General features: G+C 40.0%; 1 protein-coding gene across 1 annotated transcript in view; it reads left to right on the top strand.

Moving 5' to 3' along the window:
* KIF26B (kinesin family member 26B) overlaps positions 1–13,717 on the top strand; it is a 475,672-nt gene that overhangs the window by 406,798 nt on the left and 55,157 nt on the right. The window contains 1 exon segment of the mRNA XM_024754522.1: positions 9,403–9,562. Coding sequence (XP_024610290.1) covers positions 9,403–9,562 — 160 coding nt within the window.

Below are 13,717 nucleotides of genomic sequence, written 5' to 3'. Positions count from 1 at the left end.
AAAAAAAAAAAAAAAGGAAGAGAGCAGCCAAATCAATAAACAAATCTACGAATGATAATAAACTCGAAATACTAAACTAAGGTAAATATAAAACCAGAAACAAATTAGATGCAGACAGCAAACACCAAGTCGACTGTTATTCCCAATGTCCACCGCCTCAATTTTGGGATGATTCGTTGTCTACTCAATTATTCCACAGATGCAGGGTACATCAAGTTGATTGTGGAGATTTAATCTGCTGCGCCTGAGGCTGCCTGGAGAAATTTCCCCTTCTCTTCTTTGTTCACACAGCTCCTTGGGTTCAGCTTTGGATTTGGCCCTGCCTCTGCGTGTAGGTCGCCTGAGGGCGTCTGTTCCCCTCAGAGACAGGAAGGGGTTAAAGTAGCAGCTGATTACGGGGCTCTGGCTCCCTCAGTCCGGGGGGAGGGAGGTGTACGAAATGCGGGGCAGCCTGCAGCGGCAGAGACCAGCATGACGTTGCACCAGCCTGAGGTGCACCGTGTGTTCTCCCGGGGAAGTTTTCCCTGGATCACGGGACCCTGGCAGTGGCAGGCTGCACAGGCTCCCGGGAGGGGAGGAGTGGATAGTGACCTGTGCTTGCACACAGGCTTCTTGGTGGCTGCAGCAGTAGCAGCCTTAGCGTTTCACGCCTGTCTCTGGTGTCCACGCTGATAGCCGCGGCTCACGCCCGTCTCTGGAGCTCATTTAGGTGGTACTCTGAATCCCCTCTCCTTGTGCACCCCGAAACAATGGTCTCTTGCCTCATAGGAGGTTCCAGACCTTTTCCCGGACTCCCTCTCGGCTAGCTGTGGTGCACTAGCCCCCTTCAGGCTGTGTTCACGCAGCCAACCCAGTCCTCTCCCTGGGATCTGACCTGCGAAGCTGGACCCTCAGCTCCCAGCCCCCACCTGTCCCAGCAGGTGAGCAGACAAGCCTCTGGGGCTGGTGAGTGCTGGTCGGCACCGATCCTCTGTGCGGGAATTGCTCCACTTTGCCCTCTGCACCCCTGTTGCTGTATTCTCCTCTGTCGCTCCAAAGCTTCCCCCACCACCCTGCCCACCCGCCATCTCCGCCAGTGAAGGGGCTTCCTAGTGTGTGGAAACTTTTCCTCCTTCACAGCTCCCTCCCAGAGGTGCTGGTCCCATCCCTATTCTTTTGTCTCTGTTTTTTCTTTCTTCTTTTGCCCTACCCAGGTACATGGGGAGTTTCTTGCCTTTTGGGAGGTCTGAGGTCTTCTGCCAGCGTTCAGTAGGTGTTCTGTAGGAGTTGTTCCACATGTAGATGTATTTCTGGTGTATTTGTGGGGAGGAAGGTGATCTCCACGTCTTACTCTTCCACCATCTTGATGTTCTCTCACCCTTTTAAGGATTTTTATTGAGGAATAGTTGGAGGTAAACAAAATATAACATCCTTAATGTGGAAAGTTCTTTGCCACAGGTGTACCAGAGTCACTGGAGAGCCTGCAGTGAAATGTTGTGCTTTCTGTAAACCTTCGTCACTGTTTTTCTCAATACTAGATGTGGAAGTTGAGGGTGGGATGGGCAGAGACAAGGTTGGGCTCAGGACAGTGTTTCCCAGACATTTTCCTTGTTCTCCTGCAACAGCACTGTCCTGTGGACTCTGCCTGCAGACGTGTGAGCTTCCAGACGCTGGTCACATGCTCCTTACACACCCAGCAGAACCCAGACACACCCTCATCCCATGCCCTGCATCAGCCTTCTCAGCCAACCCCTTTTCCACCTTGTCCCAGGTGACCTGGCTTCTCTAACAGCTTTGGGGAGTCACCATTTCTACCTTTGTTGTGAGTAGAAAGCAGAGGGAATAGTGGCTGTCCTAGAGCAATAGGAGGTGGGCCAGTTCTGATGGTGTGGGCTGGGTCACCCTGGAAATGTAGGAATACAGAGGCCTGAGAAGTAGGAGTCTGCTGCTGCTTGGGGAGTGGGGGCAGGAAAGGGAGATGATCCAGGAGCTCGGGTGATGTGCTGAGGGCCACACTCCCCTGGGCCGGTGGGGCCTGGGACAAAAAGGCAGCTCGTAGCTCCTGCTGTCCCCAGAACTGGCTGAGGCCACATGGTGTAGGATGAGGAGTACATGTCTTAAAGGTTTGAATCCTAGCTCTACCAGTGACAGCATGATCTTGGGCATGTTTCCTTTTTTTTTTTTTTTTTTTAATAGCTTTAATGAGATATACTGTAGATACAATAATCCACACATACTTAACGTATATAATTTGATAAGTTTTGTCATATGTATATACCCATGCAATCAAGATGTTGAACATATTCATCACCCCCAAAAGTTTCTTTGGGACCTTTTGAAATCACTCCCTCTAGCTCCTTTTCCTTCCCGCTCCCCATACCCAGGTAACCACCACTGAACTCAGCTTCAGTTCCTATACATTAGTTTGCATTTCCTAGAATTTTATATAAATGGAATTCTATCACACAGTCTGTACTATTTTGAGTAGCTTCTTTCACTTAGCATAATTATTTTGAGATTTACTTTGTTGCATGTATCAATAGTTCATTTATTTATATTTCTAAGTAGTAATCCATTGTCTGGATGACCACAGTTTGCCTGTCTATTCATGTGCTGATGGACGTTTGTTTTATTTCCAATTTGGGTATTACAAATAAAAGTACCATACCCATTCATGTACAAATCTTTATATGGACATATATTTCCTTTTCTTTGGGGTGAATAACTAGACGAACTGGAATAGTTGGACCATACATGAATTTATAACTGTTTAAGAAACTGCCAACCTGTTCCCCAAGATGACCACACCATTTTATATTCCCACTAGCAGTATATGAGCATTCCAGTTCCTCCACATCCTCACCAACACTTAGTATGGTCAGTCTTTTCAATTTTAGCCTTTTATATAATAGATATGAAGTTGTATCTCACTGTGGTTTTAATTTGCATTTCATTAATGACCAGTGATGTTTAGCATCTTTTCATGTCCTCATTTGACATCCATACATCTTTGGTGAGGTGTCTTTTGCCCTTTTAAAAATTGTTTTTTGTCTTACAGTTAAGTTTTGAGAGTTCTTTATATACTCTGGTTATAAGTCCTTTATCAGACATATGATTTGCAAATACTTTCTCCCAGTCTGTGGCTTATCTTTTTACGCTCTTAACAGTGTATTTTGAAAACTATGAATATTTAAGGTTAATGAAGTTCAATTTATCTCTGTGTCTTTTATGAATCATGTTTTTAGTATCATATCTAAGAAATGTGTGCCTAACCCAAAATCAAAAATGTGTCATATTATGCTTTCTTCTTGAAGTTATATAATTTTATATTTTACATTTGGGTCTTTGATCCATTTTTAGTTAGTTTGTATATATTTTTATGCATTAAAGATTTTTTATATGGATATACCATTTGCTGTAGAAACTATCCTATCTATACTAAATTACCTTCTAAACTTTGTCCAAAATTGTCCATATTTATGTGGGTTTATTTCTGGACTCTCTATTCTACTCCATTGATCTATTTTTTTTAATCTTTACACCAATACCACACTGTCTTGATTATGGTGGCTTTATAGTAAGTCTTAAGATACTGTTAGCCATAACAGTATGAGAAAACCATAATTCAAAAAGAGTCATGTACCACAATGTTCGTTGCAGCACTATTTACAATAGCCAGGACATGGAAGCAACCTAAGAGTCCATCAACAGATAAATGGGTAAAGAAGATGTAGCACATACATACAATGGAATATTACTCAGCCATAAAAAGAAATGAAACTGAGTTATTTGTAGTGAGGTGGATGGACCTAGAGTCTGTCATACAGAGTGAAGTAAGTCAGAAAGAGAAAAACAAGTAAGTAAGAAAAACAAGTAAGTAAAGAGTGAAGTAAGTCAGAAAGAGAAAAACAAATACATATATATGGAATCTAAAAAAACAAAATGGTTCTGATGAACCTAGGGGCAGGACAGGAATAAAGACACAGACGTAAAGGATGGACTTGAGGACACAGGGAGGGGGAAGGGTAAGCTGGGATGAAGTGAGAGAGTAACATTGACGTATATACACTACCAAATGTAAAATAGATAGCTAGTGGGAAGCAGCTGCATCACACAGGGAAGTCTGCTCGGTGCTTTGTGACCACCTAGAGGGGTGGCATAGGGAGGGTGGGAGGGAGACGCAAGAGGGAGGTAAAAAAAAAAAAAAAAAAAAGAAAGATACTGTTAGCCTTCCAACTTGGTGCTTAGTTTATAAAGTTGTTTTTTGGCTATTCTAGCTCCTGTACATTTGCATATAAATTTTAGAGTCAGTTTCTGAATTGATTTTGTCGAATCACTTTCTACCAAAAAAGCCTGCTGGGATTTTTCATTGGGTTTTCATTGAATCTATAGATCACTTTGGAGAGAATTAACATCTTAATATTGAGTCTTCTGACCTATGAACACAGTTTAGCTCTCTATTTTTTCAGGTCTTTATTAGTTTTTCTCAGGTGTGTTTTGTAGTTTTCAGTATATGTATCTTTTGTCAGATTTATCCTTAAGTATTTAATATTTTTGATGTTATTGTAAAAGATATTTTTAAATTTCAATTTCCGGTTGTTTGTTATGGAAATTGTATATAGAAGTTGTATTTAGAAATACAGTTGATCTCTGTTAATCTAGTATCCTGCAACCTCGCTAAACTCAATTATTAGTTCTAGTCGCTTTTTTGTGGATTCCATTAAATTTTCTACATAGATAATCACGTAATCTGCCAATTAAGACAGTTTGAATTATTTCTTTCCAATCTGGATATGTTTTATTTCTTTTTCTTGCCTATTGAACTGGCTAGAACCTCCAGTACAATGTTGAATTGAAATGGTCAGAGTGAACATCCTTGTCTTGTTCCTGATCTTGGAAGGCATTTAGTTTTCTAACATTAAGAATGCCATTAGCTGTAGGTTTTTCCTAGACACTTTTTTATCAAACTGAGGATATCACCTTCAATTTATATTTTGCCGAGCATTTTTATCAGTAATGGATGCTGGAGTTTGTTAAATGCTTTGTCTGCATCTACTGAGAGAATCATTTTTCTTTTTGGTTTGTTAATATGGTAATATCTGTTAAAATTATAATGATAGATCAATTTTTTGTTAACCAACCTTGCATTCCTCGGATTAGTCCCACTTACTCATGGTATAAAATGCTTTTAATATGTTCCTAGATACAGTTTTATAGTATGAGTCACTAATATTTTGTTTAGAAAATTTGCATCATTGTTCATGAGGGATATTGGTCTTCAACTTTTTTCTTGTAATATCTTTGTCTGTTTTGGGTATCAGGGTAATCCTGGCCTCATAGAATTAATTGGGAAGTTGTCTCTCCTATTTAATTTTCAGGAAGAATTTGTGTAGAATTGATATTATTTCTTCCTTGAATGTGTGATAGAATTCACCGGTGCAGTTAAAGGCACTGCTTTCGCTGTGGAAAAGTTGTTAACTACAGATTCTATTTCTTTAATGGATGTAGAGCTATTCACATTATCTATTGCTTCTTGAATGAGCTTTGGTACTTTGTATCTTTCAAGAAATTTGTTCATTCTTCCAAGTTGTCTAATTTAGTGGTGTAATGTTTCTTTATTGCCCTTTTTATATTTGTAGAAACTGTAGTGAGGCCACCTCTTTTGTTCTTGACATTGGGGATTTGTGTCTTCTCTCTTTCTTTGCTGATCAGCCATGCTAGGGATTTTTCAATATTATTGATCTTGAAGAACCAGCTTTGGATGTCATTGGTTTTCCCTATTGGTTTTTAAATTTTTTATATCATTGATTTCTGCTTTTATATTAATTATTTCCTTTCTGCTATTTAGTCTTTAATTTGCTCATCTTTTTCTAATTTACTAAAATGGAAGCTGAGGTAATTGATTTGAGACCTCTTGTTTTCTGATATAGGCATTTAATGGTATAAATTCCCTCCTAAGTACTTCTTTAAAGGCATCTTACTAACTTGGATATGTTGTGTTTTCATTTTCATTCACTTAAAAACACTTTCTAATTGGCTTTTTGGTTTCTTCTTTGACCCTAAGTTATTTTGAGCTGTTGAGTTTCAAAATATTTAGGGATTTTCCAGGTATCTTTCTGGATTGACTTCTAAGTTAACTCTAGTGTGTCAGAAAACATAGTATGAATGACGTGAATCCTTTAAAATTTATTTAGACTTATTTTATGTACCAGAATATGGTCTATCCTGTTAAATGTTCTGTGTGCAATTCAAAAGAATGTGTATTCTGCTGTTGTTGGGTTGAGTGTTATACAAATGTCAAGTAGAATGATTTGGTTGATAGTTGTTCAGATCTTCTATATCCTTACTGGTTTTCTGTCTGCTTATTATATCAATTATTGAGAAAGGGGTATTCGAAATCTCCAACTATAATTCTGGACTTGCCTGTTTATTCTTGCAGTTCTATCAGATTTTACTTCACGTATTTGAACTTCTGTTATTAGATACATAAACACTTATATTGTTATGACCTCTTGATGAATTGTGACCTTTATCATTATAAAATGGCTCGCTTTCCCTCTAGTAATATTTTTTTGTCCTAAGTCTCTTTTGTTTGATATTGATATAGCCGCCCTCAGCTTTCTTATGGCTACTGTTTGCGTGGTATAGCCTTTTCCATACTTACATTTTCAACCTATTGTTTCTGTATATTTGAAGTGCACTTCTCATAGGTAACATATAATAGAGTCTTGCTTTTTTATCAAATCTGACAATATCTACTTTCTAATAAGGGTATTCAGACAACTTACATTTAATGGGATTCTTCATATGGTGTGTTCCAAAGTATTATTTTTCTGTATGTTTTCTATTCAACCCATCTGTTCTTTGTTCTCCTTTTTATTTTATTTGCTTTCTTTTGAATTTATTGAATACTGTAAATGATTCACTTTATATCCTTTGTTGGTCTTTTAGTTGTAACTCTTTATTATTTAGTGATTGCTGTAGGATTTATTGTATACATCTTTAAGTTATCACGGTCTACTTTTAAGTGATATTATACCACTTCATGTCTAGAATAAGAACCTTACAATAGAGTACTTTCATTTTTCCACTCCTAACCTTTGTGTTATTGTTGTCAAACATTTTAATTTTGCGTATGTTATAGCCCACATGTTACATTGTTGTTATTTTTGCTTTAACAGTCAATTAGCTTTTAAGGAGATTTAAATAAGAGGAGGATAGCATGTATTTATTCACATAGTTGTCATTTCCAAAGCTCTTCATTCTTTTGTGTATATCCTTTGTGATGAATTCTTTCAGCTTTTTTAAGTCTGAAAAAGTCTTTATTTCCCTTTTATCTGAGAATGATATTCTGGTTGGGTGTGTAACTCTAGGTTGGCAGTTTTCAGTACTTTAAAAATGTTGCTGCATTGTCTTTTCACTTGTATTATTTCCAAGAAATCTGCCATCATCTTATCTTTGTTCCTTTACATGTAACATAATTTTTTTCCTCTGGCTATTTTCAAGATTTTTTCCATCATCACTAGTTTTAACCCATTTGATTATTATGTGCTTTAGTGTAGTTTTCTTCATGTTTCTTGTGCTAGGGGATCATTGAGCTTCTTGGATCTGTGGGTTTATAGTTTTCATTAAATTTGGGAAAGTATTGACCACTGTTTCTTTAAATATTTTATCTGCACCACCCTCTGTGTCCTTCCCTTCAGGGACTTCAACTGCACACATATTAAGACACTTGAAGTAGTCCTATAGCTCTTTTTCTTAATTGGTTTTTGGTTGTTTGTTTTAAAATTTTATCTCTGTACTTCACCTTGGATCGTTTTTATTGCTATATTGTCAAATTCACCAATCTTTCCTTTTGCAGTGTCTATTATGCTGTTAATCCCAACCAGGGTATTTTTCATCTCACACAATGTAGTTTTTACCTCTAAAGATTCAATTTGTATCTTTTTAATACATTCCATGTCCCTATTTAACGTTTTTAATGTTTGAAATGCCATCATAACTGTTCTAATGTCCTTCTCTGTTGATTCTAATATCTATGTCAGTTCTGGGTTGGTTTCAATGACCTCTTCATTATAGTCCTCATTTTCTTGCTTCTTTTTCATTGGTTATTTTTGACTGGGTGCTGGACATTTCTATATTTTTTTAATGTCTTTAAGCTTTGTTTGGGGATGCAGTTGTTTACAAACAGTTTGATCCTTTATGGCCTTACTTTTAAGATTTGTTAAGGTGGAACCCAGTCAGTTCTTAGTCGAGGGCTAAGTGTTCCTGACTACTGAAGCCAGACCCTTGCGGGTACCCTACCCAGTGCCCTGTGAATCTTGAGGTTTTCTAGTCTGGCTGTTGGGAACAAGCACTATTCCTGGCCTTGTGTGAGTCCTGTGCACTATTACTTCTAATCTTTTCCAGTGGTTAGCTCCGCAGCCATGGGTAGTTTCATCACTCTGTGCTGATCCATACTAGGTTGAATACTTGAGGAGACCTGCTACAAATCTCCAGAGTTCTCTCCTCTCCAGCACTCTGTCCTGGAAATGTTGCTACCTTGGCCTCCCTGGACTCTCAGCTCTACCTCCTCAGTTCAGAGAGTCTGCCAGGCTCCACCTGAGTTCCCTCTCTCTGAGCCATGGCCCGAAAACTCTCTCAGTGCAGTAAGCTGGGAAACGGCTAGTGCTCACCTCCCTTACTTCCCACCTCTCCAGGATCACTGTCTTTTGCTGTTTGATGTCTAGTGTCTTGCAAACGGTTGTTTTACACATTTTGTTCAGTTTTCGGTTGTTTCCGGTAAGAGGAAAGATCTGGTCCCTGTTACTTCATCTAGGCCAGAAGTGGAAGTTCTCATGAGCAAGTCTGTGATTTTCCCAGGGGAACTGAACGAGACTGATGTTTGTGTAGCACCTGGCACTCGGCAGATACTCAGCAAATACCTGGGTCTTCCCTGACTCTGCACCTGGTTGTTCATTCTTCCTGGTTTTACTTTGGGTTATCAACCTGATTCCTGGCTGAGCTTTAGGTCACGGCCTCTACCACAGTCAACCAAAGCGGATAATCACTTATGGGCTATTTATGTTTTAATATGATCAGTTTCAGAATCCTGCTACACAAAGAAGATGAAGGTAAATGTAGACATTTACCTTCTCTGTGAAATTTCATCTAATTCAGCCTACATGAATTATTCATTTATTTATAGTAGGAATATCAGTAGGTTTTAGAAGATCAGGGATGTGTGGTGGACAGAATTTAAGAGAACCATGCTATTTGTTACCCCTGCATAATTTTGTAGGGGTTTCCTACTAGGCCATGAACGTCAACCTTTTATTTCCTCTTTTGTCCCATCAGATTTCCCAAGGAGCTATATGAAGGACAGATGAGTGTTTGCCAGAACTTAACCTCTTCTTTCTTCTCTTGTCTCCTCTCCTGTGACAGTGTCTGGAGGCCGCAGCCGTCTGCACCTCATTGATCTTGGCAGCTGTGTGAAAGCTCTTAGCAAAAATCGGGAAGGAGGCTCAGGGCTGTGCCTCTCCCTGTCTGCTCTGGGCAATGTCATCCTGGCTCTCGTCAATGGCAGCAAACACATCCCATACAAGTAAGTGACTCTTCTACTCAAAGAATGGGATGAGGAAAGCATGGTGCGAGGGCTGTGTGTGGGATTCTCTGTCCAGTGTCATCTGGGGAGAGTTGTACTACAGAGGTACAGTATGGACCACATTGTTAGTTCAGTGCCAGAAACCAGACTTCACTAACAATTGTGTAATGCATGATCTTCCAAATTCAAAAGCTACAGAAATATTTAAATTTACCCCAACGCTAACATTAGGCTGCTCAAGTCAGAAATAATAAAAAGTTATCTCAGTTGAGGTCTCCAATCACAATTGCCAGTGGTAGATTATTGTCACCATTGTACAGATGCTTTATAGTGATGAGAGCAAGGGGCATAAGGTTGAATTACCCTTCCCTTAGGAATAGGGCTGCCATATTTAACCAATAAAAATATTGGTTAAATTTGAATTTCAGATAAACAACAAATATTTTTAGTATAAGGATCGCCCTAGTATTGCATGAGCTATATGGGCATCCTGTATTTTATCTGGTAGTCCTATTTAGGAGAACTTAAAAAGCTTGGGGAATTACCACCCACCATCCTATGCAGATGTTTATTTCACTTCCAAGATCCTTTTCCTCTTTCTGTTGCTGCTCCAAGGAGATGAAATTAGAACTTCTCCTACGTCTGGAATAGCCAGAGACTTGCCATATCATCTGTGCTCATGAATGACCCAGCCCTGGAGCCACCCCTCACCACCATCACCCCAACTCATCTTTGTCATTGGACAATGTGACGATGGGATGATGGGTGCTCTCCTGTTTTTTCAGGCCCTGCCAATGTCCAGCTGTACCTTCCACTAGCTGAACCTTCCTTCACATCTCATAAACTGAGGGTTATAGCTGTATATCTTATCTATATCACAAGGATAAAAGGCTCAGAGTGATATGTGTATGAAAGTTTTTTGTGAAATGTATAACACTCTAGTCAATAACCAATAATGATAATGTGGTTGAGCCTATCCCCACCTATTTAAATGGAAATAACACCTACCTTACAGAGTTGCCTTGAGGATTAAGCAAATATACAGTACATAGAATCATTTTTGTTTAATCTGTAGGATCCTACAAAATATAAATTACTGTTGTGTAGGACGGAAAAGGTAAGTCGGACAGTTTGTTCTACAATAGCTGAGGTTCAGGACAAGTCCTTGAGTCCTCCTTCCCCTCTGCCCTAAGCTGATGCCAACACTGTGCCTTTATTCTCCACCAGGAAGCTCATTACTAGACTACTTTAGGAGCTTAAATAGAGATTATAATCTTGTCTGTCTCAATTCTTGAAATTTGGAATCCTGGGATAAACCCAGAAATGGCTCTTCTACCCCTTGTGAGGATTCTTTTCTCTGAGAAAAAATTCAAGTAGAAGGTTTATATAGTTTCATTCAGTATCATTTCTGCAGTTGAATAAAGTCAACTTGTGATTACAAGGAAAGAGAGAAAGAGAGGAAGGAAGGAAGTGAGGGAGGGAGGGAAAGCAGGAGGGAGGAAAAGAAAGAAAGAGGAAAGAAAGAAAGAAAGAGAGAGAGAAAGAAAGAAAAGAAGGAAAGAAAGAAAGGAAAGAGAGAGAGGGAGGGAGGGAGGAAAAGAAAGAGGAAAGAAAGAAAGAAAGAGAAGAAGTAAAGAAAGAAAAGAAGGAAAGAAAGAAAGACAGGAAAGAGAGAGAGGGAGGGAGGAAAAGAAAGAAAGAGGAAAGAGAAAGAAAAAAGGAAGGAAGGAAGAAAGAAGAAAGAAAGGAAAGAGAGAAGAGAGGGAGGGAAAAAAAAAGGTCTGCAGAGGTACTGTCAAGGTTGGAGATCATAGAAAGGAAAGAGTTATCAGGCCTCATTGGTTTCCCTGTCCATAAAAAGGGAAGCATGTCTATTAATGTAATAACTTAATAGATCATGGCATAGACAGAATTCAAAATACCACCTTATAAGGTCACTGATTATGTATTTTACTTACATTATTTCTGTAAAGTGACATGCTTTTATGATTTCAATAGTTGAATTGATGGTGGGAGGGATGGATGAATGCAAGCATATGAAATTACTTTTACTTTAGATAAAGTAACTTCCTTTCGGTTCCAGTTGGGTTTTATTATAAACCTAAAGGGAAACATTAAGAATTGTTTTTATTAGTAGTTCAAGGTCTCTTGTTAAATTAAACATATCTAACATCAACTAGCCACAGCGACCAGCTACCTGCCCACTTGGGAGGGCTGACAAAGTGTGAAAACCCCACTCACCATTCTCTGCAGACATCTGTCTGCTTCAGTTCCCTTCCTTCCCTTCTGGCTCCAAGGGAGTGGTGATTAAAGCGTTTCTATGTCTGGAGTTGGCACAGACTTAACATAAATGTGGTGTCTATGTAAGACACAGGTATAGAGTTGTCCCCCACCATCAGGATCCTTCTAGGGATCTTGCAGAGTTGCCCACTGCTTGATGCCAGGAAACATGGTGGCCTGGCCATGCGGCCAGCTCTGTCCTCCCCAAAACGTTTGTTGGCAGTGCACTTGTACAGCCAGTTCTCTCAGCCCTCCGTCCTTAATGCCCATCATTGTGTGTAAGCTTTCAAAGACCCTTGCTGTAATATTGTTTCAGATTCTCAGCCACAGCGTATATTCAATATTTGGTTCTGCAAATACATTTGCAAAGTGATTAATCAACTAGAAACTATCTTCTTTCGAGGTACAGGAAGATAAGGCAAAGATGAACTCAGATCACCCAGCCAGCTGGTGGCAGGATCAAACCGCATCACTTTTCACAGCCTCAGAGACCTTGGCAGTTCGTTGCCAATCCGCTCCCCCCAACCTCATCAAGCTCTGTAATATATTAGCTGCCTTTGCTCTGCACAGCATGAGGTCTTCAGCACAGCAGGATGGCCCAGATTTCTTTTATCAGTTCAGTCGGCGCTCCAAAGCCACATCACATAGCATTTGTTAGCGTACTAAACACCTTTCCCGTGTTAAACCTTGTCTTTGCAGTAGGTTCCCAAGACAGGGAAGGTTTTCTGCCCTTGCCGTTTCCTCTTATTCCTGTTCACTTACAGGAAAAAAATGGAAAACCAAACTCCACGTTCGCTACCTTCCCCCACCCTTCCAAAACACAAAAACCCACTCATGTTTGTCACCCTGGACACTTCTGTGCTTGGAACCTGCATCATTTGTGTTTGCTTCTGGGAAATTAACTGGAATGTGCACAGAGGGGATGTAGCCTGTCCTCGTTTCTCTTCATCATCGTTCCAGACTCTGTCATGTGAGCAAGGCTGAAAGCGAGTTTGTATTCATTATCCATCACAGGTGCTCCCACGGGCACTCTTAGGTGTGCCCTCAGTGGTTTTGACTTTGCAAATGATATTGCCTTTAGATATGACACATGCAAGTGTAGAACAGGTTCCCAGCCTCAGCCACGACATAGCACAGGCTCGCTGACCAATCCAAGTGCCATAAATCAATCCCAAATGGTGACACCATTCAGAAAAGCATTCAGGGCCAGCAGGGAGACCACCAAGGGCTCCAGCCTCCTAGTCAGTTCTGCACTGACAGGCTGCACAAAACTCCCTAACTTTGGGGAACCTCTTGTCTAGGGGAAGCTGTCATAGTCCTAAGCATTTTGACAGTACATTTGCCAATTTCCTTCCGTCACTCAGCCATTTGCTATTCCTCAACACTTCTTGGGCACTAAGGTTGTAGGAGCCTTCCCTTCGATAGACGAGAAAAATTAGGCAGAGACATCGAAATGAATTCCCATGCCAAAAACAAGTGTTGCAGGCACACACCACTAGAACTGGTGCCCAGAAGGGCCACCACAAGAATCTGGCAGTGTGCACTTAGCTTTGGCTAAAGTGCTGTTAGGTCCCAGCTGATCTGCAGGACTACAGTCTTTCCAGAGACTTGGAAATTCTAACGACCCCCCAGTTCTCTCGAAATAGAATTTTTCGTCCCTTTTAGATGTCTGGTAAGGCGCAGCATACCCTTCACACTTACTTTAAGTCTGAAACATTTTTCCTTCATTTGTAACTGTTATTCCATTTGGATAAATAATGACTTTAATAGGTCAAACGGTCTATTTGATTATTTGCCAACAAGATGCTGTCCTCTGTTTCTAAACAACAGATATGTTATCGCGTCCCGGCTTCCATTGAACAAGAGGTCATGGAA

This window comes from Neophocaena asiaeorientalis, unplaced genomic scaffold (assembly GCF_003031525.2).
Source record: "Neophocaena asiaeorientalis asiaeorientalis breed wild unplaced genomic scaffold, Neophocaena_asiaeorientalis_V1.1 scaffold524, whole genome shotgun sequence".
In the NCBI taxonomy this organism is placed as follows: domain Eukaryota; kingdom Metazoa; phylum Chordata; class Mammalia; order Artiodactyla; family Phocoenidae; genus Neophocaena; species Neophocaena asiaeorientalis.
Note: the sequence above shows the minus strand (reverse complement) of the source record. Positions and strands in the feature narration are given on the sequence as shown.